This window comes from Sciurus vulgaris, assembly GCF_902686455.1.
Source record: "Sciurus vulgaris genome assembly, chromosome: 4".
NCBI classification, from domain to species: Eukaryota; Metazoa; Chordata; class Mammalia; order Rodentia; family Sciuridae; genus Sciurus; species Sciurus vulgaris.
In genome coordinates this window covers 26,613,079-26,640,780 of record NC_136464.1, presented here as the reverse complement: position 1 = coordinate 26,640,780, position 27,702 = coordinate 26,613,079, and the positions used below count along the sequence as shown (strand labels likewise).

General features: G+C 41.2%; 1 protein-coding gene across 4 annotated transcripts in view; it reads left to right on the top strand.

The window, feature by feature from the left end:
* SUFU (SUFU negative regulator of hedgehog signaling) overlaps positions 1-27,702 on the top strand; it is a 112,631-nt gene that overhangs the window by 27,261 nt on the left and 57,668 nt on the right. For all 4 annotated transcript variants that reach the window (XR_013763191.1, XM_079136342.1, XM_079136341.1 and 1 more), the window contains exon 3: positions 3,614-3,750. Coding sequence is in view for 3 of the 4 variants with exons in the window: in XM_079136342.1 (XP_078992468.1) it covers positions 3,614-3,750 (137 nt within the window). In the remaining variant the exon portion in view is untranslated. The remainder of the gene's footprint in view (positions 1-3,613; positions 3,751-27,702) is intronic.

Below are 27,702 nucleotides of genomic sequence, written 5' to 3'. Positions count from 1 at the left end.
ATAAAAAATAAAAATGGACTGGGGATGTAGCACTCCTGGGTTCAATCCCTAGTACCTCCAAAAAAAAAAAAATTACCAAGTCTGTATATAATTGTATGTGTTATACTTTTATATGATTGGCAGTATAGCATCACCACAAACACATGAGTAAAGTATTGTCCTATGATGTTATAGTAGCTACAATGTCTCCAGCTGATAGAAATTTTTCAGGGCCATTATAATCTTATGAGACCCTAGAGGCTGTGGAATATTATCTTGCTGAGATGGTGTTTTTGTTATTGTTTTGTTTTGTTTTTATAGTACTGAGGATTGAACCCAGGGCATGCTAGGCAAGCTCTCTATGACTGAACTTCATCCCCAGCCCTTTTGATTTTATTTCGAGACAGGTTCTCTTGAAGGCCCAGGCTGACCTTCAAGTTCCGATCCTCCTGAGTAGCTGCGTAGTAGGTATGTGCTACCATGCATGACTCACTGAGGTTTTGATCTGCATTTCCCTAATGACTAGTGATGTCAAGCATTAGATGCCAGCTTTTATTTAGATTGGCTCTTTCTGTGTCCTCAGTCATGTGTTTCCTGTAGAAAGTCATGTGGTCATTTTGACCTATTGGACTGATTGATACCTTCTTAGTTGAGATGATTTAGGAGAGGCCTTTGAATAAGTTTTGATGGCTGGGCATTTGTGTGTCTAGGATTCAAGGCATGTGTTCAATTGGCAGGTTTGCTGTTGTTATGAGGCCAACCCAGTCATTGTGTTGGCTTGCCAGCTGCTGGCCAGCTTATCCCCAGGACACCCCAGTGAGTGGGATCAGGGGTTCTTGAACTGAAAACAGTCTTGAGGGCCCATCTCATCCATCCTTCTACAAGAAGACAGACAGACCCCTTACCCCCATCCTATCAGACTGGGGAGATCTTTAACTCATTCTGTTAAAAATTCTATAGGAAGAAATTTTTTATTGGCCCCATTTACCACCAGCCAGTATTTAAGCAGCTTTTTATGTTAGAAAAATTATTTGCACTGACCCAGATCCCACCTTCTGCACATGCCAGTTTCTTCTCATGCCTTCCTCTCTCAGAAGACATGAGAGACAGCTGCTCCCTTGGAGGGGATTCATTCACTGGTCAGACAAAACCACTTTGGCAGAAGCCCTCTACATGAGGAAGTGCAGACCAAGCCAGGTCCCTCCAGGAGACGTTAAAGACTGAATGACCTTGTCACTTGGCTATTGCCTGGGCAGCCTTTTTGAAAAAGAGACTTTCTGACAGGCGCAGGTTGTGCATTTATCCTGAGACTCATGTTTCAGAGTATGGAGGCTGCGTCCAGCCAGCCTAGTGGGTGGTAATCAAATGCAGGTGGAGACCATCTGGCCAAGCCTGGCCCTCCCCTATAGCCAAGTGAGGGCTGGCCTGCCCACCACAGAGCTGGCCCAGAAAGCACTCTGGGTGGAGACAGATGGTGTACACATGCGTGTGTGCAGATGTACATCCATACGTGGGTGTGCACACAGCCCTCCTTAGTGAAATAGTTCTGTGTGGACGTGGATCTCCATCTCAAGATTCTCCCCATTGTGCAGCCTAAGATGAACATGTTCCTTTTAGTCTGTGTCTCAAGTTTTGTGGTTAGAAATCATGTATTTTCCTTGGCCCAAGATGAAAGCCCTGGAATAATGGTCTGATACTTTTCACAAAGCTGCCTCTAATTGGTGATTGCTTAAAATTTTCCCTTTGCCCTAGTGACCCATCTCCTTTTACAGAGTTTTAGAGTCAATCTGCATTACCCTCAGGTTTTCACCTCTTCTGACCTGCAGTCTCAGGGAGGCAGCTTTTACAACCTGTTTGCATAGCTGTTCCCTTAGCCCCCGCTGCATTGAATTCATCCCAAACAGTGTGATTCAGCAAGGAAATGAAATAACTTAAGTAGTGTCACTTTTAAGCATCTTCTAGCTGATCTCCAAAATTCTACAGGTGTATCCTCCAAATGGAGTCTGCTTCCTATATTGCTAAATAATTGGAGAAAATGTAGACCATGGACACTGTATTTTAAATACAGTTGGGCTTGACCATGATGATTTCTTTTTTTTTTCTTTTTCTTTTTTTTTTTAGATGATGATAGACCTTTATTTTATTCGTCTATTTATATTTGGTGCTGAGAATTGAACCTAGTGCCTCACACATGCTAGGCAAGTGCTCTACTACTGAGCCACAACCCCAGCCCAGACCATGATGATTTCTAAGGATTCCTTTTCAATCCAAAAGAAATTGAATTTAGCCTCTTAGAGGTAATTCTTCCCTATGGTGTAGGAGAGCCAAGTTCCCCCAGGCACCCAAAGCCAAGGCTAGGATTGATACCAGTTTCAGACACTGAACTCTGTTTCTGTCCAGTCTTTCTCCCTGGCCTCTTGGGGTGGTTGATGAAGGAAAGATGCTACAAGAAATTTCAGGGTTGAACATTGACTGTGTCATGAGCCCTTGAGAATTCTCCCCTCTGATCACCTGTTCCAGAAGTTTGGCTAGCAAGATATTGGCTGTCATCTTAGTTTATGGTTTGTATTTGTATGCCGGGGAGTTTACATGTGTATAGTCATTATGGCTCCTGTTGTACAAGATATAATTACTGAAAATTATATCATGAACATATTTTAACTTTTAACCCTTCCTGTGCTGGCAGGCCTCATGGAGTTGTCAAGAACTCCTACCTGGATGACTCCCTCACATGAGGAGGTGTGGCACCCCACTAACCAGACTCTACCCTCTGACCCAAATCACTGCTCTCTCTAGCAGCAGTCTATTTCATGAACTTCCCTGAGACTCAGGACTTCTGAGCATTTCTTAGCAGACAGGGAGGCTGGCACTCTGACCTTGTCTTGCTGCCCCTGGAAGGAGTTGTGACCATAGAACCAATATTCCTCATCATTCAGGTTTACCTAGAGATGGGAAGGGAGGCAAACTGTAATGCTTCACGTTCCACTGGTTGAAGAGTGCTTGTGGTTTCTGGAGGAGCAGTGTTGACTGATGCAGGCACCTTGGGTACTAGGTTTCAGGAAGAAGATAGGCCCACTCAGTGTTTGGAATCTGCCTGGGGACCAATCTGCAATGCTGACTTTGGAGGCCAGCCAGCGCAGCCAAGGATTGTACCTTGTGGGATAGAGTGAACACAGGTCTTGTCCTCACAGAGCACACAGCCTTTCTGGTGACTCACAGGACATGTATCCTTAGCAAACGAAGTGGGTGCTTATGAGCAACTTGAAGGAGTAAGGAACATGGATGAGAAAGATTTTCAGTAATATTGCCTCAGTCATACAAAAAGGAATGTTCTAGAGCCACAAAATCTCAAACTCATAATTCAGAGTGCTAACAGGGAAGTTTGGCTAGGCTCAGGTCTTATACATGTGTCCACAGCTATCAGGAGAGTAAGGCAAGAATTATAGTTCCTTAAAGGCTTTTGAGGTCCCGAGGTCCTTCTTCCCCACCAGGGCTCATACAGTGGAAGATTCCTCTGAATGAAAGGTTTGTATGCTGAGGCCACCACACAAAGCAGGGAGCTTTGGTTAAACTTTCAAACAATATTTTTCCTAAGGTAGTTGAACTTAAAACATTTGCTTTTTATTCTTTTCAGGTTTACTGGAACAGATGGACCTAGCGGTTTTGGCTTTGAGTTGACATTTCGCCTAAAGAGAGAAACGGGGGAGTCTGCACCACCAACATGGCCCGCAGAGCTAATGCAGGGCCTGGCCCGATATGTGTTCCAGTCAGGTAAGAGTCCAGGGGCTTGTTGGTGTGCTGCTCCTGTTGCCATGAGCCTGGTCAACTTTGGGAACTTGCAGGCATATTTTGATGTCTGTGGAGTCCTTTCCTGTATAGAAAGCTATCTGGCCCATAGCAGAGAGGGTTATGTCCCTAAGCCACTGCCCTTGACACTCTATCCTTGTTGCAGTCTGCCATAATTAGCCTGGTTCCTGCTCCCTGCTCCCAGTGGTCTGACTGTTTCTGGATAGGACCACAAGGACACATGCTAATCTTGTCTCGGGCTCAGTTAATAGTAGGAGATGGGACAGAGGGAGAAAGAGAACCGTGAGGAACTTTCTCTTTCACAGGGTGAAGGGGAAGCTAGAACCAGGCAAGGCCTAGGCAGTCAAATATTTTTTAATTCAGGTATTTCACAGCTCCCACCCTGCGAGGATTATTCTTTGCTCATGGAAACTGCTGGAGACTGCTGATATGGATCCTGAAATGGGTGTTTTGTGTTGGGGGTCTTAGCCTTACTTGGCTCAGACTGCCTATATCCTCTACTGGGATGAAAGGTTGGAGTGAAATGTCCTGAAGGCTTCGTATCATCTGATATTTCTGTATGGGTGATGAATTGCTCATTGAGCGCTTCCCACATGACCTCAGGGGTGTTTTCATTTTTGTTTTCGAAACCGGGGATTGAACCCAGGGGCACTTAACCACTGGGCAACATCTCCAGCCCTTTTTTATATTTTATATAGAGATAGTGTCTCACCTAGTTGCTTAGTGCCTCAATAAGTTACTGAGACTGGCTTTGAACTCATGATCCTCCTGCCTCAGCCTCCTGAACCACTGGGATTACAGGCATGTGCCACTTTTCCTGGCTGTGACCTCATATTTTGTTTCTTCAGTTTGGTGAGTAGCCTTCAAAGGCAGGCTGAGACACTTTTCCCCAACTCTTTTGCTCCTTGACTGTCATATCTAAGTGCAGAGAAGCATCTAGGCCAGGGCCTCTTGTACCTTGTGTATCTGAAAACTTTGTTGCAAACACATATTCCTAGACCTCATGGAAACCTCAGATGCAGACTCTTTAGGAAGTGAAGTTCCCAGATATTTTTAAAGTCTGAATTTGGAGAACCATAGATCAATAGCTTCTCTAGGTACAGTGGCTTTTTCAAAGCTTCAAATAGATAATGTAGATACAATAGACTTGTTGCATCTGTTGAATCCTTTTACCCTTGTTCTAGACCTCTGGGAGTCAGTTGTTGAGTAATGAGATGGCTCTATAACTGCCATCCACCACTGTGTGTCCTATGAGATTGTCCACTCCTAGGGGCTACGTGGGTCTTCTCTAACCAGGAATTTCTAAACCTGGTTATTCAAGCTCCCCTGGGGAGTTTGTCAGTACACTGATTCCCATACCTCCCTGCAGGGCTCTGATTGAGTTGGCCAGAGGTGGGATAGGGGCATATGTTTCCTAACCAGCTTCCCAGGGGATTCTGAAATAGCTGGTCTGGGGATGGTGTTTGAACTCTAAAGGACTGTTGATCAGGAAGAAGTAATAGTCACAGAGCCAGAGAAACAGGCTGCCTGAAACATCTGGCTCGTGTAATTTGGTACTGTCCTAATATAGTTTGTAGAACCTTTTAAAATTGTGCCAAGAGTCCGACACCTAAGCCCTTTGTGTCTCCTTCTCTCCCTTCTTGGTGTGTCTGAAGGTAACTCTGACATGACACTGTTTTAGGGAAAGTAGACTTTTCTTTTTTCTTTTATGGTGCTGAGGATTGAACCCGGGGCCTCATGCATACTGGGCAGGCACTCTACCACTAAGCCGCATCCCCAGCCCTGAAGTAGACTTTTCTTGACAGGGAAAACAGGGCTTTAAAGACTGGGGAATCTTGCTTGTATAGACAGGTAACTAACTCCTTGTCCACTGCTTAAGCCCGCGCATTCATATGGATACTGTCCAAGTAGATAGAGGTTAGAGTAATTGGTGTTATGGACCACTGTCAAGTGTAAGGCAAGCAGATGAATTTCTGCAATTGGTTATGAAATAATTCTGAAATTATATTGCAAGTCAATGTGAAAAAATATGATTTGATTTGCCAAGGTTCATTTTACCTACAGACTAATGATCAGTTTGCAACTATTAATACGATCATTGATTCAAGCAAAGATTATCAGTGACTGCTAAAACCACTGGGTAAAAAGGCTGTCGGGTAGCAAAAAATTCACAAGGACTCAAAGAATCACTCAACAGTTTACTTATTATTAAGAAGAAAAAAAGAAACTGGCTATGGTGGCACAGGCTTGTAATTCCAGTGACTCAGAAGGCTGAGACAGGAGGCTCACAAGTTTGAGGTCAGCCTCAACAACTTCAGTAAGGCCCTAATCAGTTTAATGAGACCCTGTCTCAAAATAAAAAAAAATTTTTTTTTTTTTAAAGGGCTAGGGATATGACTCAGTGGTTAAGCACCCTTGGTTTCAATCCCGTACCAAATAAATAAATAAAAATAATAATAATAATAAGAAAGGAAAAAATAGGTCACAATCATGGTGACATCTGGGTTTCTTGGCTGTTAGGTCATCCCTGCCCACAGGTGATGCCCACAGCAAAGAGGGCTCAGCTCACAAGTAAGAAGGCCCTGACTTCCGTCACACTCCCCAGGGTGTAGTGAGCCTGCTGAATAGTTTCCTCAAGTCTCACATTAGAGAACATGAGAGACCCAAATTTATCACCTACCCCCATCTCTGCATCACGACCAATCCCTTTCCCTAGGGAAATAATAACCATACTCTAAAACACAATTCTCATGTGAATCTACTTCTGATTGGCTATGAAGTTGAGTAAAGAACTTGGGCCATTACTCAGGCACTGGGAACCATAGCACTGGTTTGAACCATTACTCTCCATGGACCAGAGAAATGCGTAGGACTTTAAGCTTACCTTCCTTACTTTTATCAAATGATGACCATTATACTGATTCCTTTGTGGCAAGAGATAGCTTAAAAAAATAACTTAGACTTAAAAGAGAGAGAGAGAGAGAGAGAGAGAGAGAGAGAGAGAAAGAGAAAGAGAGAGAAACTTTACAATGGAAAGATTTTTTTGTTTATTTGTTTTGTGGTGCTGGGATCAAACCCAGTGCCTCGCACATGCTAGGCAAGCACTCTACTGCTGAGCTATACCCCCAGCCCTACAATAGAAATGTTTGAGCAGTCATCCCACTAGCAGAATTAATAATGAAAAAATTAATATTATGTACCTCTTTATGTGATGCAGTGTGAAGTATGAAACATTAACTAACAAGGACTTTACAAAAGTATTGAACGTGAATCTAATTATCAGCAATCAGACAAATTCAGATTGTGGAACATTTTACAAGATAGTAGAATTCTTCAAAATTTTCAATGCTATTAAAGACATGAAAAAGACAAGGGAAGTGGATTGTCCTAGGTTAAAGTAAATGTGACAGTTTAAATGTACTGTGTGATCCTTGATTGGATCCTGAATTAGAATTTTAAAAAGTCATTTGGACAGTAGGAAAAATATGAATGTAAACTGTATATTAAGTAACACAGTATTGTATAGTATATTAATACTATTACCTAGTTGTATCTTAGATAATAGTATTATACTTCTGTGAAGTTCCTTAGATGTGATTATGGTATTATGGTAACATAGGATAATGTTCTTCTTGGGAGATAATGGCTGATTTATGGATAGAATGACATGATACCTGCAACTTAATTTGTCAAATGATTCATCAAAATAAATAAGTAAATGTGTGTGGAAAGAGAAGAGAAAGCAAATGTGACAAAATGTTAACAGCTGGTGAGACTGGTGAGACTAGGTGGAGGATAATTGTTGTTTTTTTTGTTTGTTTGTTTTTTGTTTTTTTTTTTTTTGCTGTGCTGGGGATTGAACCCAGGGCCTTGTGCTTGCAAGGCAAGCACTTTACCAACTGAGTTATGTCCCCAGCCCACGGTGGAGGGTATTTAGGTATTCTTTGTACTGTCAGCTCTTCTACAGGACTGGAAATTTTCATAGTAAAATTGTGGCTGTGGGCTGGGTTCATAGCTCAGTGGTAGAGCACTTGCCTTGCATATGCGAAGTCCTGGGTTCAATCCCCAGTACTGCCAAAAACCGAAAACTGAACAAAAAAAGGGTTTTGACTGTTTTCTTTTTTTTTTTTTTTTTTTTCCAGTTTTAATTGTGATATAATTTAAATGCTTCTAAACACAATGAAACCAAAGTTAGGATCACTGCTGCTATTTACACTTAACTATCTTTTGCACATGCAGTGTTTAGAAACTCTTCTTCTACATGGGGAATTTCCTGGCTCTTGTGATTTTGTTTTTTTTATTTTTTACTTTTATTTATTTTATTATCTTTTTTTTGACAGTGATCAATATTTTAAAAAAATTTTTTTCATACCTGTATATAGGGTAATAATGTCTGTCTCAATTTACCATCCTTCCTATCCCCACCCACATGACTGTTTCTTGAGTACATATTGACTAGTATGTCGGTCCCTTCTGTATCAGTGATCCCTCTTAGAGCATTCTAATGTGACCTCTGTAGGTTGTACCTGCAGATCATGTTAGGCCCTTCAGGGCAGGCTGACTACACTTTGAAAAGTACAATTCTTGACTTCCTTTTTTCCAGATTTTCTGTGATATGATTGATTGTACCACTTAAAAAATAAATGAATCTACTTTAAATTCTTTTTGTAACATGGTAGGGAATAATAGTAAATTATTTAGATAATAGGAAAATGATAAAGAAAAGTAAATGATAACTGATTTTAAGGTGGGAGACCATGGCTAAAGACCTAAATGGTGATGAGGATAAGAGCTAATGTTTACTAGAATATCCTGTATGACTGTATGACCAGTAGTGCTTCATTAACATGCAGACAAGTTCTGTGAGTTAGATACTGTTACACCACTTTTATAGTTGCAGAAAGAAGACAATACAGAAAGGTTAAGTAGCACATTTAAGATCACATCTAGCAGGATGTGATGGTGCACACTTGTAATCCCAGTGGCTTGGGAGGCTGAAGCAGGAGGATCGCAAGTTCAAAGCCAGCACTGTAGCGAGACTGTAAGCAACTAAGTGAGATGCTATCTCAAAATAAAAAATAAAAGGGGTTGGGGACGTGCCTCAGTGGTTAGGCACCCCAGGTTCAATCCCTGGTACAAAGGCAGGATTTGAATCCAGGTAGTGTACTCTTAGTGGCACCCATTTTACCACTGTGGTGTATTGCCTGTGTCTCAGCTGTCATCTGGTGAACTGCATATCTCAGGCTGCACAATGAGAGATTTGGGAATTATCCACATGAATAATCGCTGCTGGATCGCAAGTCCTGTGTGTTCCATGATGCCTTACTTAGTGACATATTGCTAATGCTTAATATAATGACATTCTGGAACATTTGGAAGATACAGGAATACAAAAATCATTCATAATAGTTCCAAAATCCATCTTTTCATCTGTCAGCTTTTTTGTGTATGTGTGGTATTGAGCATTGAACCCAAGACCTCGCACGGTCTAGGCAAGTATTCCACCGTGAACTACATTTCCAGCTCATTTTATTTTATTTTGGACACAGTCTCACTAATTTGCCCAGGCTAGACTCAAACTTGCAGTCCTCCTGCCTCTGCCCCTCAGGTAGTTGGGATTATAGGCATATACCATATCCTTTTTCAGTCTCCCCCTGCATACTGGGGATTGAACCTAGGGGCATTTAACCACTGAGCCACATCCCGGCCCTTTTTTAAATTTTATTTAGAGACGGGGTCTTGATGCTGAATTTCTTAGGGCCTTGCTAAATTGCTGAGGCTTGCTTTGGACTTGCGATCCTCCTGCCTTAGACTCCTGAGCCCCTGGGATTACAGGTGTGTGTCTTTTAGCTTTTTATTCATGAAAATATGTGTATAAACAGAACACATGTAACAGTGCTCTTGATTTTTCACAAAGTTAACAATACTCAAATCAAGAAATAGGTTCTTTCAAAAACCTTTGTGTCGCTACCCTTCCCCTATTCTAACTTCCAGCAGCATAATCCTCTTTTTTAAAAAAATTAAAATATTTTTAGTGTATTATAGTGATGCATAATAGTAGATTTCATTTTTGGTATATTCATAAATGCATATAACATAGTTTTCCCAATTTCAATCCCCAGTGCTGCCTTCCTCTCATCCCTCCCCCTGATCTCCTTCATCAACTCTATTGGTCTTCCTTCTATCTGTCTCTCTATCTACTCATTGGTACCAGGGATTGAACTCAGGGACTTAACCACTGAGCCACATCTGCAGCCCTTTTTTATATTTTATTTAGAGACAGGGTTTTGCTGAGTTGCTTAGTGCCTCACTAAGTTGCTGAGGCTCACTTTGAACTTGTGAACTCCTGCCTCAGCCTCCCAAGTCATTATTTTTTAATTGATGCATTATAGTTTTATATAAAAACATATTTTTTGGTTGTACTGGGGATTGAACCCAGGGCCTTGCGTGTGACTAGGGAAGTACTCTACCACTGAATTACATCCCCAAGCCCCTTTTTAAATTTTTTTTTTCCTATTTCATTGCATAGTTCTCAGTACCACGTGCCTGAACTTGTTGCTAATAACCTATGTAGGCCCCATCTCCACTCCTCTTCCATGTACATTTCTCCCTCCTGCACATGCCTGCCATATCATGGGGCAGCATAGGAAGGCGGTTTAAGAATATTTAGCCCCTGGACCAAGAGTCCCTGCCTTCATCTCAGTTCTGCCAGTTAAAGCCTCCTGACCTTGGCAGCATTTAAATCCATTAATTCATTTATAAAGCCCAGATAATAATAGTAACTGCACAGTAAGAGGATGAAATGACTCACTTAGAACAGTGCCTGATCCACAGTAAGTACTATATAAGTATTACCTGCGATTATTATTATTCAGTCTTTAAAACATTACGTGAATCAAGAAGAATACCTTGATTTTGTTTTTGACAGTGACAGTAAAGACCCTATTAAATAGTAAAACCCTTATTAGGAAGTGCCTTTTAGGAATCAGATACCTGCCTTAGTTGTCATGGTGCCATTATCTTGCTCCTACACAGAAAACCAGTAGTACAAATCAAATGACTTGTTTTATCTAGCACATACAACCAAAATTTTTTCAGTTCAGATGTGGCTCCTTGATTTTATGTAGTTGATTTATGTAGTTGCCTCAGAAATCTTAGGCAGTCTTCATTGTTCTATATGCAGTGGAGTCATTGTAATTTAAAGGGACCTTACTGTAAATTCTTTAATAAGGTGAAGAATCTTTTGATAGAGTGAATAATTGCTCCTTACTGCACATGTTTATAAGATTGGGATTAAGCCTGTCAGACTTTCTCAGAGCAGAGCATGCTTTATTAATCCTGGAGAGAACTTGCCTGTGACTTGGAGGCATTACTCAACCCTGCATGGTTACACTCTGCAAGGGTACATATATCATATTATACAAAATGTGTATTTTGTACTTGATGTGTACATAAATATACCTACATGTGTAAATGGCATCCTCATTCTGTCTGATGACTTTGCCTTGCTTGTACTGTCCACCCTAAACTCTAACTTTATGTGGAGCTCCCCACCCATCCATCCATCTGCATGTGAGGACACGCTGGGCAGTATAATTAAGTCAGTGAAATATTGAGACCTGCTTTTCCAGATCCAAATAGCCTCCCCAGTTTTGCCATCTGGGCTTGGAAATAGCATCAGGGCAGAGGCAGGCCAAGGAAAGAAGAATGATGAGACCCTGGTGGGTATGGAGTGTGCTGGTGATACCCATGCCCAGCTATGGGACTGTGTGAGGCAGCCTCTGAAGAATGATGAGTCCTGTAACAGCCCTGACCTGATGGAGGACAGTTACCCTTTGGCAGGTTTGATGAGAGGAGGGAAGCTGAGCTGGAAAGAAAAGGAAATAGAAATGACAAAGACTCAGGAAAGATTATCCAGAGGTGGTGAAGACTTCCAGATGTGGAGGTAGGCACATATTATTTTTAATTGGATTCTTCTAATTATAAGAAAGTGACAGAAACCCAATTCAAACTATGCTAAGCAATAACAGACTTTATTGGTTCAGGTATCTGGGACATTCAAGGGTTCAGGTATGGCTTGATTTGTTTCTTCATTGCCTACAGGCCTGTGACTCTCTATGTTAGTCTTGTAGTACAGACTGACTCTCTCTTGTGCCAGGACAGATGAGCACCACCATTCCTAGTTTCAAGTTCTCTCCATCTATAGCCCAGCAGGCAGAAGACTGTTTTCTTCCAACATTCCTATGTCAGCCCCAGAGAAGGACTTGGATTAGTTCTATCTGAGTCATTTGATCACCTTTATTGGAGGCAGTGGTCCAGTGGAACACCAGGATTTATGTTTAAAGTCCTTCCCTCCTCATTTCCAACTACAAGGAGTAGAAGGGAAGTCACCTGAAGCAGTGGGTAACTATTGGTAGAAAAAGAATAGATATGCCTCTGGGTACCAAAATCATTTGCTCCACAGGGTTGTAGGAACATCTCTTACCTCAGTAATGGTGGTGTGCAGTCACACTTGGAAGTCAGATCTTTAGAGAAGGTGTAGATAAAGTGGTTACCTTTTTTCTGTCTTCTTGTATCTATGGGAATGGTTTTGACTGCAAGTAATAGGGCACCCTGACTGGAATGACCTAGCATAACCATTAGGGAACTTATCATACATAACATCATCTGAAGGGACATTCCAGCACTGGTGTCATCTCTTCAGTGATATGGTCAGGGACCTAATTCTTTTTAACTTTCTATTCTGCCTTCCTCAGCACTTTGACTTGTCTTTTTAGATTATTTCTCTCATGTTCAAAAGGTGGATGTCATGTATCCTGACATCCTGGAATCACACTTGACAGAGTTTATAAGCAGTAAGAGAGATTGTCTGTCTTGTGTCACTCAAATTAAAGATCAATCAAAACTTCCTATAACTCCTCTCACTGATGTCCCCTTGCATCCCATTTGCTAGAATTATGTCAAGGAAACAGATCAAACCCTTGTGACTGAAAATGGCCTTGGTTTCTCAAAGGGCATGGCCAAGAAAATGTACAAATATAAAACCAGGGTTCTGTTAGGAGAGTGATATGGTTTGAATATCGTTTATCCTCCACAAAGGTACACATGTGAAGCTTGGTCCCTAGTATAGCAGTGAGGGATGACAAGTGCTGTCTGACAGGACTTCTAGCTCTTGAGGGACTAGATGAGCTCTTGCAAGAGCATTCTGTTGGGCTGGAGTTGTGGCTCAGTGGTAGAGTGCTTGCCTGGCATGTGCAAGACCCTAGGTTCATTACTCAGCACCACATATAAATAAATAAAAAGTCCATTGACAACTAAAAAAAAAAAAGAGCACACTGTTGTGAATTGAGGCCAACCGTGCACACCTTGTGCCTTGGCCATGAGGCCACTTCCCTTTCTGCTTCGCCATGTTGTGACAAAGCCAGGAGCACCTCATTAGGATATTGACACTGTACTGTTTAGATCCTCCAGCTATCAGAATCATGAGCCAAATAAAACTCTTTACTTTGTAGTTCCTATCATTAGGAATTTGCTATAGCTTAGGTATTTTGCTACAGCAGCACAAAACAGACTAAGGCAGAGGCGAATGGCCATCAGGTGAGCAAAACAGTATCTACCACTCCCACCTAAAAAGTCAGCCTTGCCTGGGATCAGAGGAACCTTGCATGTTGGTCAGGACCCTGGCCAGTATGGAAGTATCATGTGGGAAGAGAATGTTTCAATCCAGAGGAAAGGGTATCTGTCATTTCACCTGCTCCAGCAGATTTGAACCATCTTCTGGCATGAATCATTTGGAAAGTTCTGTAGTGAACACATCAATAACTTTACCATTAGACACTTCAACAACTGTCTTTCCTGCTTTGCAGCCAGTTCCTCTTACTTCCCTATTCCCTTTTAATTTTCTGATCAGCTTATTCTTTTCAGATTGCCAGTGACTACTCCCCTGCCCCCCACCCTCTGGGTTTCATTAGAAAGAAACCATTCCCCAACTCAGCAGGGCTAGATTTTTGAACTGTGCTTTAGAGTGCTTTAGAATTCTGCTGGAGAGGCCATCTGTTCTCTGTTCTGCCATTGGTGGGCCTTTAACCACAAATTCCAAGGCAATTTCACTTGAGTTTTTATGAGAAACATGGCCCCCTAACCTTGTAACTGACATTGTAGAAATTCAAGTGCCTTCACTTGCTGCTGTTTAATGGCAACCTCATGACATGTGCTGAGTCAACTCAGTTTGTGAGTTAGGCCCAATCAAGGAGATAATGGCCCCACATGAGTAGGGATATCTCTGACTCACTGGAGGTCATGGCTGATTGAACTGTTATTGACAGACTGTCACTAGGAATGTTTTTTCTTAACCTTTCTTCCCTCTGATTATAAAAGAAATATTTGTTTATTATAAAAATAGAAACAGAAATATATGACACTGAAAGTAAAAATCCTTCATAATTTGTTCCCTCCATGAGAAAACTTTGGTGTTCCTGGTTCCAGATTTTCTTTTTAATGCATATATCTAGATGGAATTATCACTTGTTTTAATGTTAGTGAGGATTGAACCCATGGTGCTCTGTCACTGAGCTATCCTCTGGCCCGTTTTAAAAATTTTTAATTTTGAGGTAGTTTCTTACTGAATTGCCCAGATTGGTCTTGGTCTTGCAATCCTGTTACCCCAGCCTCCTGAATGATTGGGATTACAGGTATACACCACTATGCCTGGCTCAGCTTGCTTTTTAAATTTAATGTTTTTTGGACATTTTTCTTTATCCATATGTTCTTTTTACCTGTATGCTTTTATATTACTTAGATATATACCACTATACCACTGAGCTACATCCCCAGTCCTTTTTTATTTTTAAATTTGAGACAGAATCTTGCTAAGTTGCTGAGGATCTCACTAAATTGCTGAGGCTTACCTTGAATTTGTGATCCTTCTGCCTCAGCCTCCCAAGATGCTGGGATTATAGGCATTCAGCTAAAAGATATTTTTAGTGAGGGCAAGTTAAACGAATGAATATATTGTTATAGTAGTACCATCATGGTCATCCTGTGAATGTCATAATTGTTTTCAACAAATAATAAAATGTTGTAAGTATTTTTGTAGAAACAAATTCCTGAGTCCTAGATAATTGATCCCCTTTCTTAGGTTACTTGGCCTGAGAGAAATAGCACACACAAAGTTTAGAAAGATGAACAAGCTGTTATCCTATGTATCATACAGTTTAGGTTTAGCACAAGAACCCAAAAATTCTTTGTCTGATGCTGGGATGTAGCTCAGTGGTAAAGTGCATGCTTTGCATGTGTGAAGCCTTGGGTTTGATCCCCAGTTCCAAAAAAGAAAAGACTGAAAGGAAAAAAAAAAAAAAAGCCCAACCAAAGAGTGCTTTGTTGCGAGTGCTTTGTTGCAGTAGTGGGGATTGAACCCAGGGTTGCTACCACTGAACTGTATCCTCAGTTTTTTTTTTTTTTTTTGAGACAGTTTCTAGCTAAGTTGTCCAGGCTGACCTCAGACTTGCAATTCTCTTGCCTCAACCTTCCAAATTGCTGGAATTAGAAGAATGTCCCACCACCCCCAGCCTTTTTTTTTTTTTTTTAACCTGCCATAAGTGTACTTTTTAAAAATGTTTACCTTTTTCCCATATTTTCATTGGTGTATTATTTTTTTTTTTATTGTAAACAAATGGGATACATGTTGTTTCTCTGTTTGTACATGGCGTAAAGGCATACCATTTGTGTAATCATAAATTTACATAGAGTAATGTTGTTTGATTCATTCTGTTATTTTTTCCCTTCCCCCCACCCCTCCCACCCCTCTTTACCCTCTATACAGTAGTTCCTTCCTCCATACTTGCCCCCCTCCCTAACCCTAACTCTAACCCTAACACTAACCCTTCCCTCCCCCCCATTATGTGTCATCCTCCACTTATTAGTGATATCATTCGTCCTTTGGCTTTTTGAGATTGGCTTATCTCACTTAGCATGATATTCTCCAATTTCATCCATTTGCCTGCAAATGCCATAATTTTATCATTCTTTATGGCTGAGTAATATTCCATTGTATATATATACCACAGTTTCTTTATCCACTCATCAATTGAAGGGCATCTAGGTTGGTTCCACAGTCTAGCTATTGTGAATTGAGCAGCTATGAACATTGATGTGGCTGTATCTCTGTAGTATGCAGATTTTAAGTCCTTTGGGTATAGGCCAAGGAGTGGGATAGCTGGGTCAAATGGAGGGTCCATTCCAAGTTTTCTAAGGAATCTCCACACTGCTTTCCAGAGTGGCTGCACTAATTTGCAGCCCCACCAGCAGTGTATGAGTGTACCTTTCTCCCCACATCCTCGCCAACACCTGTTGTTGCTCGTATTCTTGATAATCGCCATTCTAATTGGGGTGAGATGGAATCTTAGGGTGGTTTTGATTTGCATTTCTCTTATTACTAGAGATGTTGAACATTTTTCCATATGTTTGTTGATTGCTTGTAGATCTTCTTCTGTGAAGTGTCTATTCATTTCCTTAGCCCATTTGTCGACTGGATTATTTGAATTCTTGGAGTAGAGTTTTTTGAGTTCTTTATAGATTCTGGAGATTAGTGCTCTATCTGAAGTATGATTGGCAAAGATATTCTCCCACTCTGTAGGCTCTTTCTTCGCATTGCTGATAGTTTCCTTTGCTGAGAGAAAGCTTTTTAGTTTGAATCTATCCCAGTGGTTGATTCTAGCTTTTATTTCTTGTGCTATGGGAGTCCTGTTAAGGAAGTCTGGTCCTAGACCAACAAGGTGAAGATTTGGACCTACTTTTTCTTCTATAATCTGCAGGGTCTCTGATCTGATTCCGAGGTCCTTAATCCATTTTGAGTTTAGTTTCGTGCATGGTGAGAGATATGGGTTTAGTTTCATTCTGTTGCATATGGATTTCCAATTCTCCCAGCACCATTTGTTGAAGAGGCTATCTTTTCTCCATTGCATATTTTTGGCACCTTTGTCTAGTATGAGAAAATTGTATTTATTTGGGTTTGTGTCCGTGTCCTCTATTCTGTACCATTGATCTACCTTTCTATTTTGGTACCAATACCATGCCGTTTTTGTTACTATTGCTTTGTAGTAGAGTTGAAGATCTGGTATTGTTTCACTCTTCCTGCTAAGGATTGCTTTAGCTATTCTGGGTTTCTTATTCTTCCAGATGAATTTCATAATTGCTTGCTCTATTTCTGTAAGGTACGTCATTGGGATTTTAATTGGAATTGCATTGAATTTGTATAGCACTTTAGGTAGTATGGCCATTTTGACAATATTAATTCTTCCTATCCAAGAACATGGAAGATCTTTCCATTTTCTAAGGTGTTCTTTAATTTCTTTCTTTAGTGTTCTGTAGTTCTCATTGTAGAGGTCTTTCACCTCTTTTGTGAGATTGATTCCCAAGTATTTTATTTTTTTCGAGGCTATTGTGAATGGGGTAGTTTTCCTAATTTCTCTTTCTGAAGATTCATCACTTATGTATAAAAATGCGTTGGATTTATGGGCATTGATCTTGTAACCTGCTACTTTACTGAAATCACTTATGAGTTCTAAGAGTTTTCTGGTGGAATTTCCAGGTTCCTCTAAATATATAATCATGTCATCAGCGAACAGGGATAGTTTGAGTTCTTCTTTTCCAATTCGTATCCCTTTAATTTCTTTGGTTTGTCTAATTGCTCTGGCCAGAGTCTCAAGAACGATGTTGAATAGAAGTGGTGAAAGAGGGCATCCCTGCCTTGTTCCAGTTTTTAGGGGGAATGCTTTCAGTTTTTCACCATTTAGAATGATATTAGCCATGGGCTTAGCATAAATGGCCTTTACAATGTTAAGGAATGTTCCCACTATCCCTATTTTTTCTAGTGTTTTGAGCATGAAGGGGTGCTGTATTTTATCAAATGCTTTTTCTGCATCTATTGAAATAATCATGTGATTCTTGACTTTAAGTCTATTAATATGGTGAATTACGTTTATTGATTTCCTGATGTTGAACCAACCTTGCATCCCTGGGATGAAACCCACTTGATAATGGTGCACTATCTTTTTAATATGTTTTTGTATGCGATTTGCTAAAATTTTGTTGAGAATTTTTGCGTCGATGTTCATTAAGGATATTGGTCTGAAATTTTCTTTCCTTGATGAGTCTCTGTCTGGTTTAGGTATCAGTGTGATATTGGCTTCATAGAATGAGTTTGGGAGGGTTCCCTCCTCTTCTATTTTATGGAATACTTTGAGAAGTATTGGAATGAGCTCTTCTTTAAAGGTTTTGTAGACCTCGGCTGAGAACCCATCTGGTCCCGGACTTTTCTTTGTTGGTAGGCTTTTGATGACTTCTTCTATTTCAGTACTTGAAATTGGTCTATTTAAATTGTTTATATCCTCCTCGTTCAGTTTAGGCAATTCATATGTCTCTAGAAACCTGTTGATGTCTTCGAAATTTTCTATTTTGTTGGAGTATAGATTTTCAAAATAGCTTCTAATTATGTTTTGTATTTCAATCCTGTCTGTTGTGATATTTCCTTGTTCATTCCGAATTTTAGTGATTTGGGTTTTCTCTCGTCTTCTCTTTGTTAGTGTGGCTAAAGGTTTATCAATTTTATTTTTTCGAAGAACCAACTATTTATTTTGTCAATTTTTTGTATTGTTTCTTTTGTTTCAATTTCATTGATTTCAGCTCTGAGTTTAACTATTTCCTGTCTTCTACTACTTTTGGTGCTGTTCTGTTCTTCTTTTTCTAGGGCTTTGAGCTGTAGTGTTAGGTTGTTTATTTGTTGAGTTTTACTTCTTTTATTAAATGCGCTCCATGAAATAAATTTCCCTCTAAGTACTGCTTTCATAGTGTCCCAGAGATTTTGATATGATGTTTCTTTGTTCTCATTTACCTCTAAGAATTTTTTAATTTCCTTCCTAATATCTTCTGTTATCCATTCATCATATAATAGCATATTGTTTAATCTCCAGATGTTGGAATAGTTTCTGTGTTTTACTCTTTCATTTATTTCTAACTTCAATCCATTATGATCTGATAGAATACATGCTAGTGTCTCTATCTTCTTGTATTTGCTAACATTAGCTTTGTGGCATAATATATGGTCTATTTTAGAGAAGGATCCATGTGCTGCTGAGAAGAAAGTGTATTCACTCTTGGTTGGATGGTATATTCTATAAATGTCCGTTAAGTCTAAATTATTGATTGTGTTATTGAGATCTATGGTTTCTTTGTTCAATTTTTGTCTGGAAGATCTGTCCAGTGGTGAGAGAGGCGTGTTAAAATCACCTAGTATTATTGTGTTGTGGTCTATTTGGTTTCTGAAATTGAGAAGGATTTGTTTGACATACATAGATGAGCCACTGTTTGGGGCATAGATGTTTATGATTGTTATATCTTGCTGATTTATGCTTCCCTTAAGCAGTATGAAATGACCTTCTTTATCCCTTCTAACTAACTTTGGCTTGAAGTCCACATTATCGGAAATGAGGATGGATACTCCAGCTTTTTTGCTGAGTCCATGTGCATGGTATGTTTTTCCCCATCCTTTCACCTTTAGTCTATGGGTATCTTTTTCTATGAGGTGAGTCTCTTGCAGGCAACATATTGTTGGATCTTTCTTTTTAATCCAGTCTGCCAGTCTATGTCTTTTGATTGATGAATTCAGGCCATTAACATTCAGGGTTATTATAGAGAAATGATTTGGTTTCCCAGTCATTTGGTTCATTTTTAAAATTTTGTTTATTTATTTGTTTGACACAACTTGTTTCCTCCTTTATTTGACAATTCCTTTAGGATAATTCCTCCCTTTGCTGATTTGCTGCTTTGTTTTTCATCTCTTCCTCATGGAATATTTTGTTGAGAATGTTCTGTAATGCTGGCTTTCTTTTTGTAAATTCTTTTAGCTTTTGTTTATCATGGAAGGATTTTATTTCATCGTCAAATTTGAAGGTAAGTTTTGCTGGGTATAAGATTCTTGGTTGGCATCCATTTTCTTTCAGGGCTTGAAAAATGTTGTTCCAGGCCCTTCTAGCTTTTAGGGTCTGGATTGAAAAATCTGCTGATATGCGTATTGGTTTCCCCCTGAATGTAATTTGGTTCTTTTCTCTCACAGCCTTTAAAATTCTGTCTTTATTTTGTATGTTAGGTATTTTCATTATAATGTGCCTTGGTGTGGGTCTGTTGTAATTTTGTGTATTTGGAGTCCTATAAGCCTCTTGAACTTGATTTTCCATTTCATTCTTCAGATTTGGGAAATTTTCTGATATTATTTCATTGAATAAATTGTTCATTCCTTTGGCTTGTTTCTCTAGGCCTTCCTCAATCCCAATAATTCTTAAATTTGGCCTTTTCATGATATCCCATAGTTCTTGTAGATTCTGTTCATGATTTCTTACCATCTTCTCTGTTTGTTCAACTTTGTTTTCAAGGTTAAATATTTTGTCTTCAATGTCTGAGGTTCTGTCTTCCAGGTGTTCTATCCTATTGGATATGCTTTCTATGGAGTTCTTAATTTGGTTTATTGTTTCCTTCATGTCAAGGATTTCCGTTTGGTTTTTTTTCAATATCTCTAACTCTTTATTGAAATGATCTTTTGCTTCCTGTATTTGCTCTTTTAACTGTTGATTGGTGCGATCATTCAATGCTTGCATTTGCTCTTTCATCTCATCGTTTGCTTCTCTGATCATTTTAATTATGTACATTCTGAACTCCTTTTCTGTCATTTCTTCTGCCATGCTGTCATTGGGTTTTATTGATGTAACATCTAGATTTGTTTGCAGCATTTTCTTTTCTTGTTTTCTCATATTGTTCAGGTATCAGTGGACCGCTGAGATATTGCAGATTTCCTCTATTGACTTACAATGTCCCTGAAGATTTCTATATATATCCCCCCTTAGCCTTCAGTAGGCTGAAGTCATGGAGGAAGTTGATAATGCGGTGCTCCACAAGGAAGCTGCCTCTCTAGGAGTGGTGGCCTTCAGGTGGGGTATAATCCCTGCTAGTGGGCAGAGGTGCCTCCACTTGTTAACCAATGGTCATCCAAAGGGGACCTAGGCTGCGGGCTGAGGCAAGGCCTGTTTGGGCCTGAGTCTCTGGTTTTACCATCCTTGTGGGGAAACCTCACCCAGCAGGGAAGACTCACCCGGTGGGGAGGTCTCGCTGGTCAGTTCCCTCCTAGAGGTTCCCCTCAATTTACAGCTACCGCTTGGGCTGGGCTGCCTTCCTCTGCAAAGTTCCCAGGGGCCCGGCCCTACCTCCTGGGCCTGGGAGCCTCACCCTTCGCAGATGAATCTCCTTAGGCTGCCCCTCCTCAGAGAATTTGCCCACAGGCCTGGAACCTTCGCTCCGCCCTAAGCCTGTCTCTGTGCGGCTCTTCCACCCAGAAGCCTCCTAGATCCTGGGACCCTACTCTGCACCTAATTGCCTGGCTGTGTGGCCCCTCCTCTGAGCAGCCACCTGTGGCCCCGAACAATCGCTCTGAGTCCCAGAGACCCGCCACAGGCCTCTTCCTCCAGACAGCCACCCAGTATTCCGGTGCGGTCACTAGGAGTCCAAGAAACTCACTTCGTGCCTCCTCCTCCCACCAACCACCCGTAGCCCGGGGCAATCAATCACTCCGAGTCGAAGTGACCCTCCCCGTTCCTCCTCCTTCTCCAGATAATCCCCCGGGTGTTCAGGAGCAGTCCCTCTGAGTGGCTCTGAATCCACGTGACCCGCTGCACGGGTCCTCTGGGCAACCGCCCGGAGCTCTGGTGCGGCCACTCAAGACCAAGCGTCCCACCACGCTTCTCCTCCAGGCAGCCCCCCTGTGTTCAGGAGCTGTCACTTTAAGACCAAACAACTCACCACTCGCCTTCTCCTCTGAGCAGCCGCCTGGAGCGCTAATGCAGTCACTGCGAGTCCAAACGACCCGCCGCGCTCCTCCTCTTCCTCCTCCTACTCCTCCGGGCAGGCCCCGGGGTTCAGAAGTGGTCAGAGTCCAAACAGCTCGCCACGCAGCCCCTTCTCTGGCAACCTCCTGTAGCTCTGGTGTAGTCACCCGAATCCAAGCGGCCGCGCTCCTCTTCCTCCTCCTCCTCCTCAGGGCAGGCCCCGGGGTTCAGAAGCGTCGTTCTGAGTCCAAACAGCTCGCCGCGCGGCTTCTCCTCTGGCAACCGCCTGTAGCTCTGGCGCAGTCACTCCGAATCCAAGTGGCCACGCTCCTCCTCCTCCTCCTCAGGTCAGGCCCCGGTGTCCTGAGTCCACACAGCTCTCCTCGCCACTCCTCCCCTGGTCAGCCGCCGGAGCCCCAGTGGTTGCTCCGAGTCCCAGCGCTGTCTCATTGGTGTATTATAATTACACATTATATTGGAGTTCATTGTTACCAGACATACTTTTGAAAGTTAAATTGTGCTGGACGTGGCAGTGCACGCCTGCAATCCCAGTGGCTTCGGAGGCTGAGGCAGGAGGATCACAAGTTCAAGGCCAGCTTTAGCAATTTAGCGAACCCCTAAGCAAATTAGTGAGACCCTGTCTCCAAAAAAAGGGGGTGGGGGCTGGTGATTTAGATTAGTGGTAAAGTGCCTCTGGGTTCAATCCCTAATGCCCTAAAAAAAAAAAAAATTAATTAAAAAGTTTTTTTGAGGGACACAGCCTATCTCCTGAAGTCAGGGACACTTCCAAATAATCAACAGGTCAGGTTTTATATATATATATATATATATATATATATATATATATGCATGCAGAAGACACCTTTCACATATATATGAAATCTCAATAAATCATGGTGTTTTCTTGAGTTTTGCTTTCTCTTTGCATTCCTAAAGTTAAAATTACATGTGTAGCTCAGTCTTCCTCTGTCAAGGCCTTTTTTTTTTTTTTTTGCAGTGCTGGGGATCGAACCCAGGGCCTTCTGCTTGTAAGGCAAGCACTCTACCTACCGACTGAGCTATCTCCCCAGCCCCCGTCAAGGCCTTTTTAAAAAACTTGTTCTGTAGTTAAAAGTAAGTAAATGGTGCTGGGAATATAGCTCAGTGGTAGAGTGCATGCTTAGCATGTGCAAGGCTCTAGTTCAGTCCTCAGACCTAAAAGAAAAGGAAAGGGATGGAAGAAAAAAAGGAAATAAATAAAGAAGTAACTCTTGAGTACAAAGAGGAAGATCTAATACAGCAATTTTCAGATGTGGAAAAGGGCTTAGAGGTGATTATGGGTCTGAGAATTCTCTATGGCTGGTGAGTGGTAGAGAACCTCCTAGAACAGCCTAACCAGCATGGCTTTTCATGGTATGGCCTCTGAGCCTCCAATGAAGCTATTTTTTTTTAAATTTATTTTTATCGTAAACAAATGGGATACATGTTGTTTCTGTACATGGAGTAACAGCATACCATTTGCATAATCATACATTTACATAGGGTAATGAGGTTTGATTCATTCTGTTATTTTTTCTTCCCCCCCACCCCTCCCACCCCTCTTTTCCCTCTATACAGTCCCTCCTTCCTCCATTCTTGCCCCCTTCCCCCCCATTGTGTGTCATCATCTGCTTATCAGTGAGATCATTCGTCCTTTGGTTTTTTGAGATTGGCTTATCTCACTTAGCAAGATATTCTCCAACTGCATCTATTTGCCTGCAAATGCCATAATTTTATTATTCTTTATAGCTGAGTAATATTCCATTGTATATATATACCACAGTTTCTTTATCCATTCATCAATTGAAGGACATCTAGGTTGGCTATTGTGAATTGAGCAGCTATGAACATTGATGTGGCTGTATCTCTGTAGTATGCTAATTTTAAGTCCTTTGGGTATAGGCCAAGGAGTGGGATAGCTGGGTCAAATGGTGGTTCCATTCCAAGTTTTCTAAGGAATCTCCACACTGTTTTCAAGAGTGGCTGCACTAATTTGCAGCCCCACCAGCAATGTATGAGTGTACCTTTTTCCCACATCCTCTCCAACACCTATTGTTGCTTGTATTCTTGATAATCGCCATCCAATGAAGCTACTTTTTTTCTTTCTTTCTTTCTTTTTCTTTTTTCTTTTTTTTTTTTTTTTTTGGTGGGTGGGGACTGGGGATGGAACCCAGGGCCTCACACATGCTAGGCAAGTGCTCTAGCACCCTTCAGCTATACCCCCAGCCCTCATTTGTATTAATTTTTTTTAAGTGAATACTGCATACAGGGGTTCTACAGATGCCAGGGAAGCCATATGGAATAGAGAGGATACCTGCCCTAAAGTAGTAGACATACACTGAAAAAAACAGGAAAATGAATATTGGATTCCATAAAATATGCTGAAGGAGAAAGATCAGGGTACTCCAGAAGAATTAAAATGGAGGCCGTATTTTAGATTGTGGGATCAACAAAAGACAGAACTGCAGGCCAAGAATGAGGAGAACGACTTTTATGGCAAAGGGAACAGCATGTGTGGGCCCCTGGAGAGGGAAGAGCTTGAGGACTGAGGAACTGAAAGGTGTCTTCTGCCAATAGAGAAGGCTGAGGGAGAAAAGGCCCAGGTGGTAGCACATTGGGAGGCACTACAGGGATGGAAAGTCCAGGGCCTTGAGGCAAGTTGGGATGAGAGTCTGGATTTGATTCTAAGGGCAATGGGAACTATGAAGCCTTTTAAGGAGAGAGGGGAAAGACTAGTTTAGAGAGTGAAACCTTTTTTTTTTTTTAATACATAATTAAGACATGCTTGGATTCAAGGTTTTTGGTTTTCTGCCTATATTTTTTTTATTCATTTTTATTGTAAACAAATGGGATGCATCTTGTTTCTCTGTACATGAAGTAGAGGCATACCGTTTTTGTAATCATACATTTACCTAGGGAATAGTTTTTGATTCATTCTGTTATTTTCCCCCCACCCCTCTTATCCCTCTATACAGTCCCTTCTTCCTCCATTCTGTTATTTCCCCCCCCACCCCCCATTTTGTGTCATCATCTGCTTATCACCGAGATCATTCGTCCTTCAGTTTTTTTGAGATTGGCTTATCTCACTTAGCATGATATTCTCCAACTGCATCCATTTGCCTGCAGATGCCATAATTTTATTATTCTTTATAGCTGAGTAATATTCCATGGTGTGTGTGTGTGTGTGTGTGTATATATATATATATATATCTCACAGTTTCTTTATCCATTCATCAATTGAGGGGCATCTAGGTTTGTTCCACAATCTGGCTATTGTGAATTGAGCAGCTATGAACATTGTTGTGGCTGTATCTCTGTAGTATGCTGATTTTAAGTCCTTTGGGTGTAGGCCAAGGAGTGGGATAGCTGGGCCAAATGGTGGTTCCATTCCAAGTTTTCTAAGGAATCTCCACACTGCTTTCCAGAGCAGCTGCACTATCTGCCTATATTTTGAGAGTGGTTTTTTTTCCAGAGGTAATGGGGTTGTGCAGCCTTTGTATTCTTCTCAGCTTTGCCATTCTGATGCTTAGAACCTGGAATACAGGAAAATTCTGTTCTCAGCCTAAGATGGGCACCTTCTTCTCTCTCAGGGATGTTAACAACCTCAGCACATGCCCTCCACCACAGGGTTCTCTTCTCACATGCAGGAGGTAGATCAGCTCTGCGTGCTTCTGCCTCCCTGTTAAGTGAGCAAAGGACATTAGGAAGACTGAGTGGGAAGCTTGGAGTTTGACCCAGGTAAGACATTACTGGGCTACATTGAGCTTTTCATCTACAGCCTATCTGGCTTTCTTCTCTTGGATACCCCAAGCGTATCCAGTAATATCTGTCTCCAGGAAAGTTTTCTGGAAGAAGATACTCTATTATTAAGGAGCAAAGTTGTAGAGTTCTTTCGTTTCCTGCTTTGTAAAAGCTGCTCACTGCCCCAGTCAGCTTAACCAAAGCCAAATGGAGCTGCCTGGTTATATTAACATCATTTGTCTTCTTTTTACTCTTTTTGATTTTCCTGACATTTTCTTTCCCTCAGCCTGATTTATCCTCTTTTCTGGTTGCTATGGATCTATAAAATATTTTTCCTTTCATCTGTTAGTAATACTGACCAGCTAAGGTGAAACAACCTCATCCATTTCTCTCTACTTTACCAAGTTTTTAGATTAATAGTTGCAAGATTGTGTTCCTATTCTACGGAAGAAAAATGTGTTAGTCCCTGAGAAATGAGCCTGCACCTTAAAACTTAAGTTATTTAGCTCATATCTAAATCTGAAGTTTTTAGGGAAGACTTTACACCCTGAGAGCAGAAATTGGCAAATATAGCCCACAGACCAAATCTTGATGGCTTTCCAGTTTAGTAAATAAAATTCCACTGAGCATAGCCATACTGTTTGTACATTACCTGTGGCTTCTTTTGTACTACAACAGTAAAATTGAGTGGTTGAGAACTATATGGGAAAAAAAAATTTTTTTTTAAATATTTTTTAGATGTTGATCGACATTTTATTCATTTGTTTATATGTGGTACTAAGGATCGAACCCAGTGCCTCACACATGCTAGGCAAGCATTCTACCACTGAGCCACAACCCCAGCCCCTGGAAAAAAATTCTTGGAGGGTTGAGGGTGTAGCTCAGTAGTCGGGCATTTGCCTACCATGTGCAAGGCCCTGGATTCAATCCCTGGCACCCCAAAACTAACTAAATTAATTAATTGAAAAGAATAGGAACAAGAAAATAAATATATGTCCCTTGAAGCCAAAACATTTGATGTCTGGCCACTTACCAAGAAACTTTGGCAACTTCTGACTTGGAAAATGTTTTCCACTTCTGAGTAATGACCCAAGTGCAGAGGTTACTGTCTCTCTGAGAATGGGATTGCCTTCACTGGATCCTGTGTGCCAGGCCATGATACAAAGATCACAATACCTAGCTGGCCAGCCAGGGAAGGGAGGGCATACTGCTGAGTTGCTGCAGGATTTAGGACAAATTCCTTTGGCCTTCATGTGTCTGTCTGTCTTGAAGACTTGCATGAAATGCTTTCAACTTTAGTAGTGGGAAACTTCTTGACATCCACATTAAACTAGGATAGTCACCTTCTGATTAGGTCTCTCAGCTCTGACCTGTGGAGTCTTAATTGTTTGACTTTCAACAGAATGTGGCCCCTTTTGTCTCTAGCACCTGCATTTCAGGCATGCTCCCTGGCAGCTGGCAGTGATAGTCACTGGTGAGCAGAGCAGAGCAGTTGGAGAGTTAGGACAGTAGACCTAGCATCTCTGCAGGCGGTAAAGCCAAAACTGTTCATGGTAGAATGTTCATTGAAGAGGGCTGGAGAAATATGGTCGTGAGCAGGAGCCCAGCTGGCAAGCTGCTTGAGTCCAAATCCCAGTTTGGCTGTGTGGGACCCTTGGAACCTTAGGTGAAAATCGAACATCTCCAAGACATGGTTCCTTCATCTAGGAAACACAGGTAGTAATATCTATGTTTGTATTATTTATAGTGCAGCACCTGACATTCTACATGGCAGTAATTAATATTATTCATCTTGTTATTTAAAAAACTCCTTTTTTTTTTTTGGTATTAGGGGTTCAACTCAGGGACGCTGACCGCTGTGCTATGTCCCCCAACCCTTTTTATTTTGTTTTGAGACAGGGTCTCACTAAGTTGCTTAGGCTGGCCTGGAGCTTGTGATCCTTCTGCCTCAGTCTCCAAAGTCACTAGGTATGTGCCACCATGCCCATTTGAAAGTATATTGAAGGGGCTGGGGAGATAGCTCAGTCGGTAGAGTGCTTGCCTTGTAAGTGCAAGGCCCCTGAGTTCGATCCCCAGCACCCCCCAAAAAAAAAAAAAAAAGTATATTGAAGAAAAAAGGAAATAGGCTTAGGGCTGGGCATAGCTCAGAGATAGAGAGCTTGCCCAGCATGTTCAAAGTCCCAGGTTCAGTCCTTAGTAACACCAAAAAAAAAAAAAAAGGAAAAAAAAATAGACTTAAAAGAAAGAAGGAAGAAAAATAAGAAACATTACAGCACTGTACAGAGTT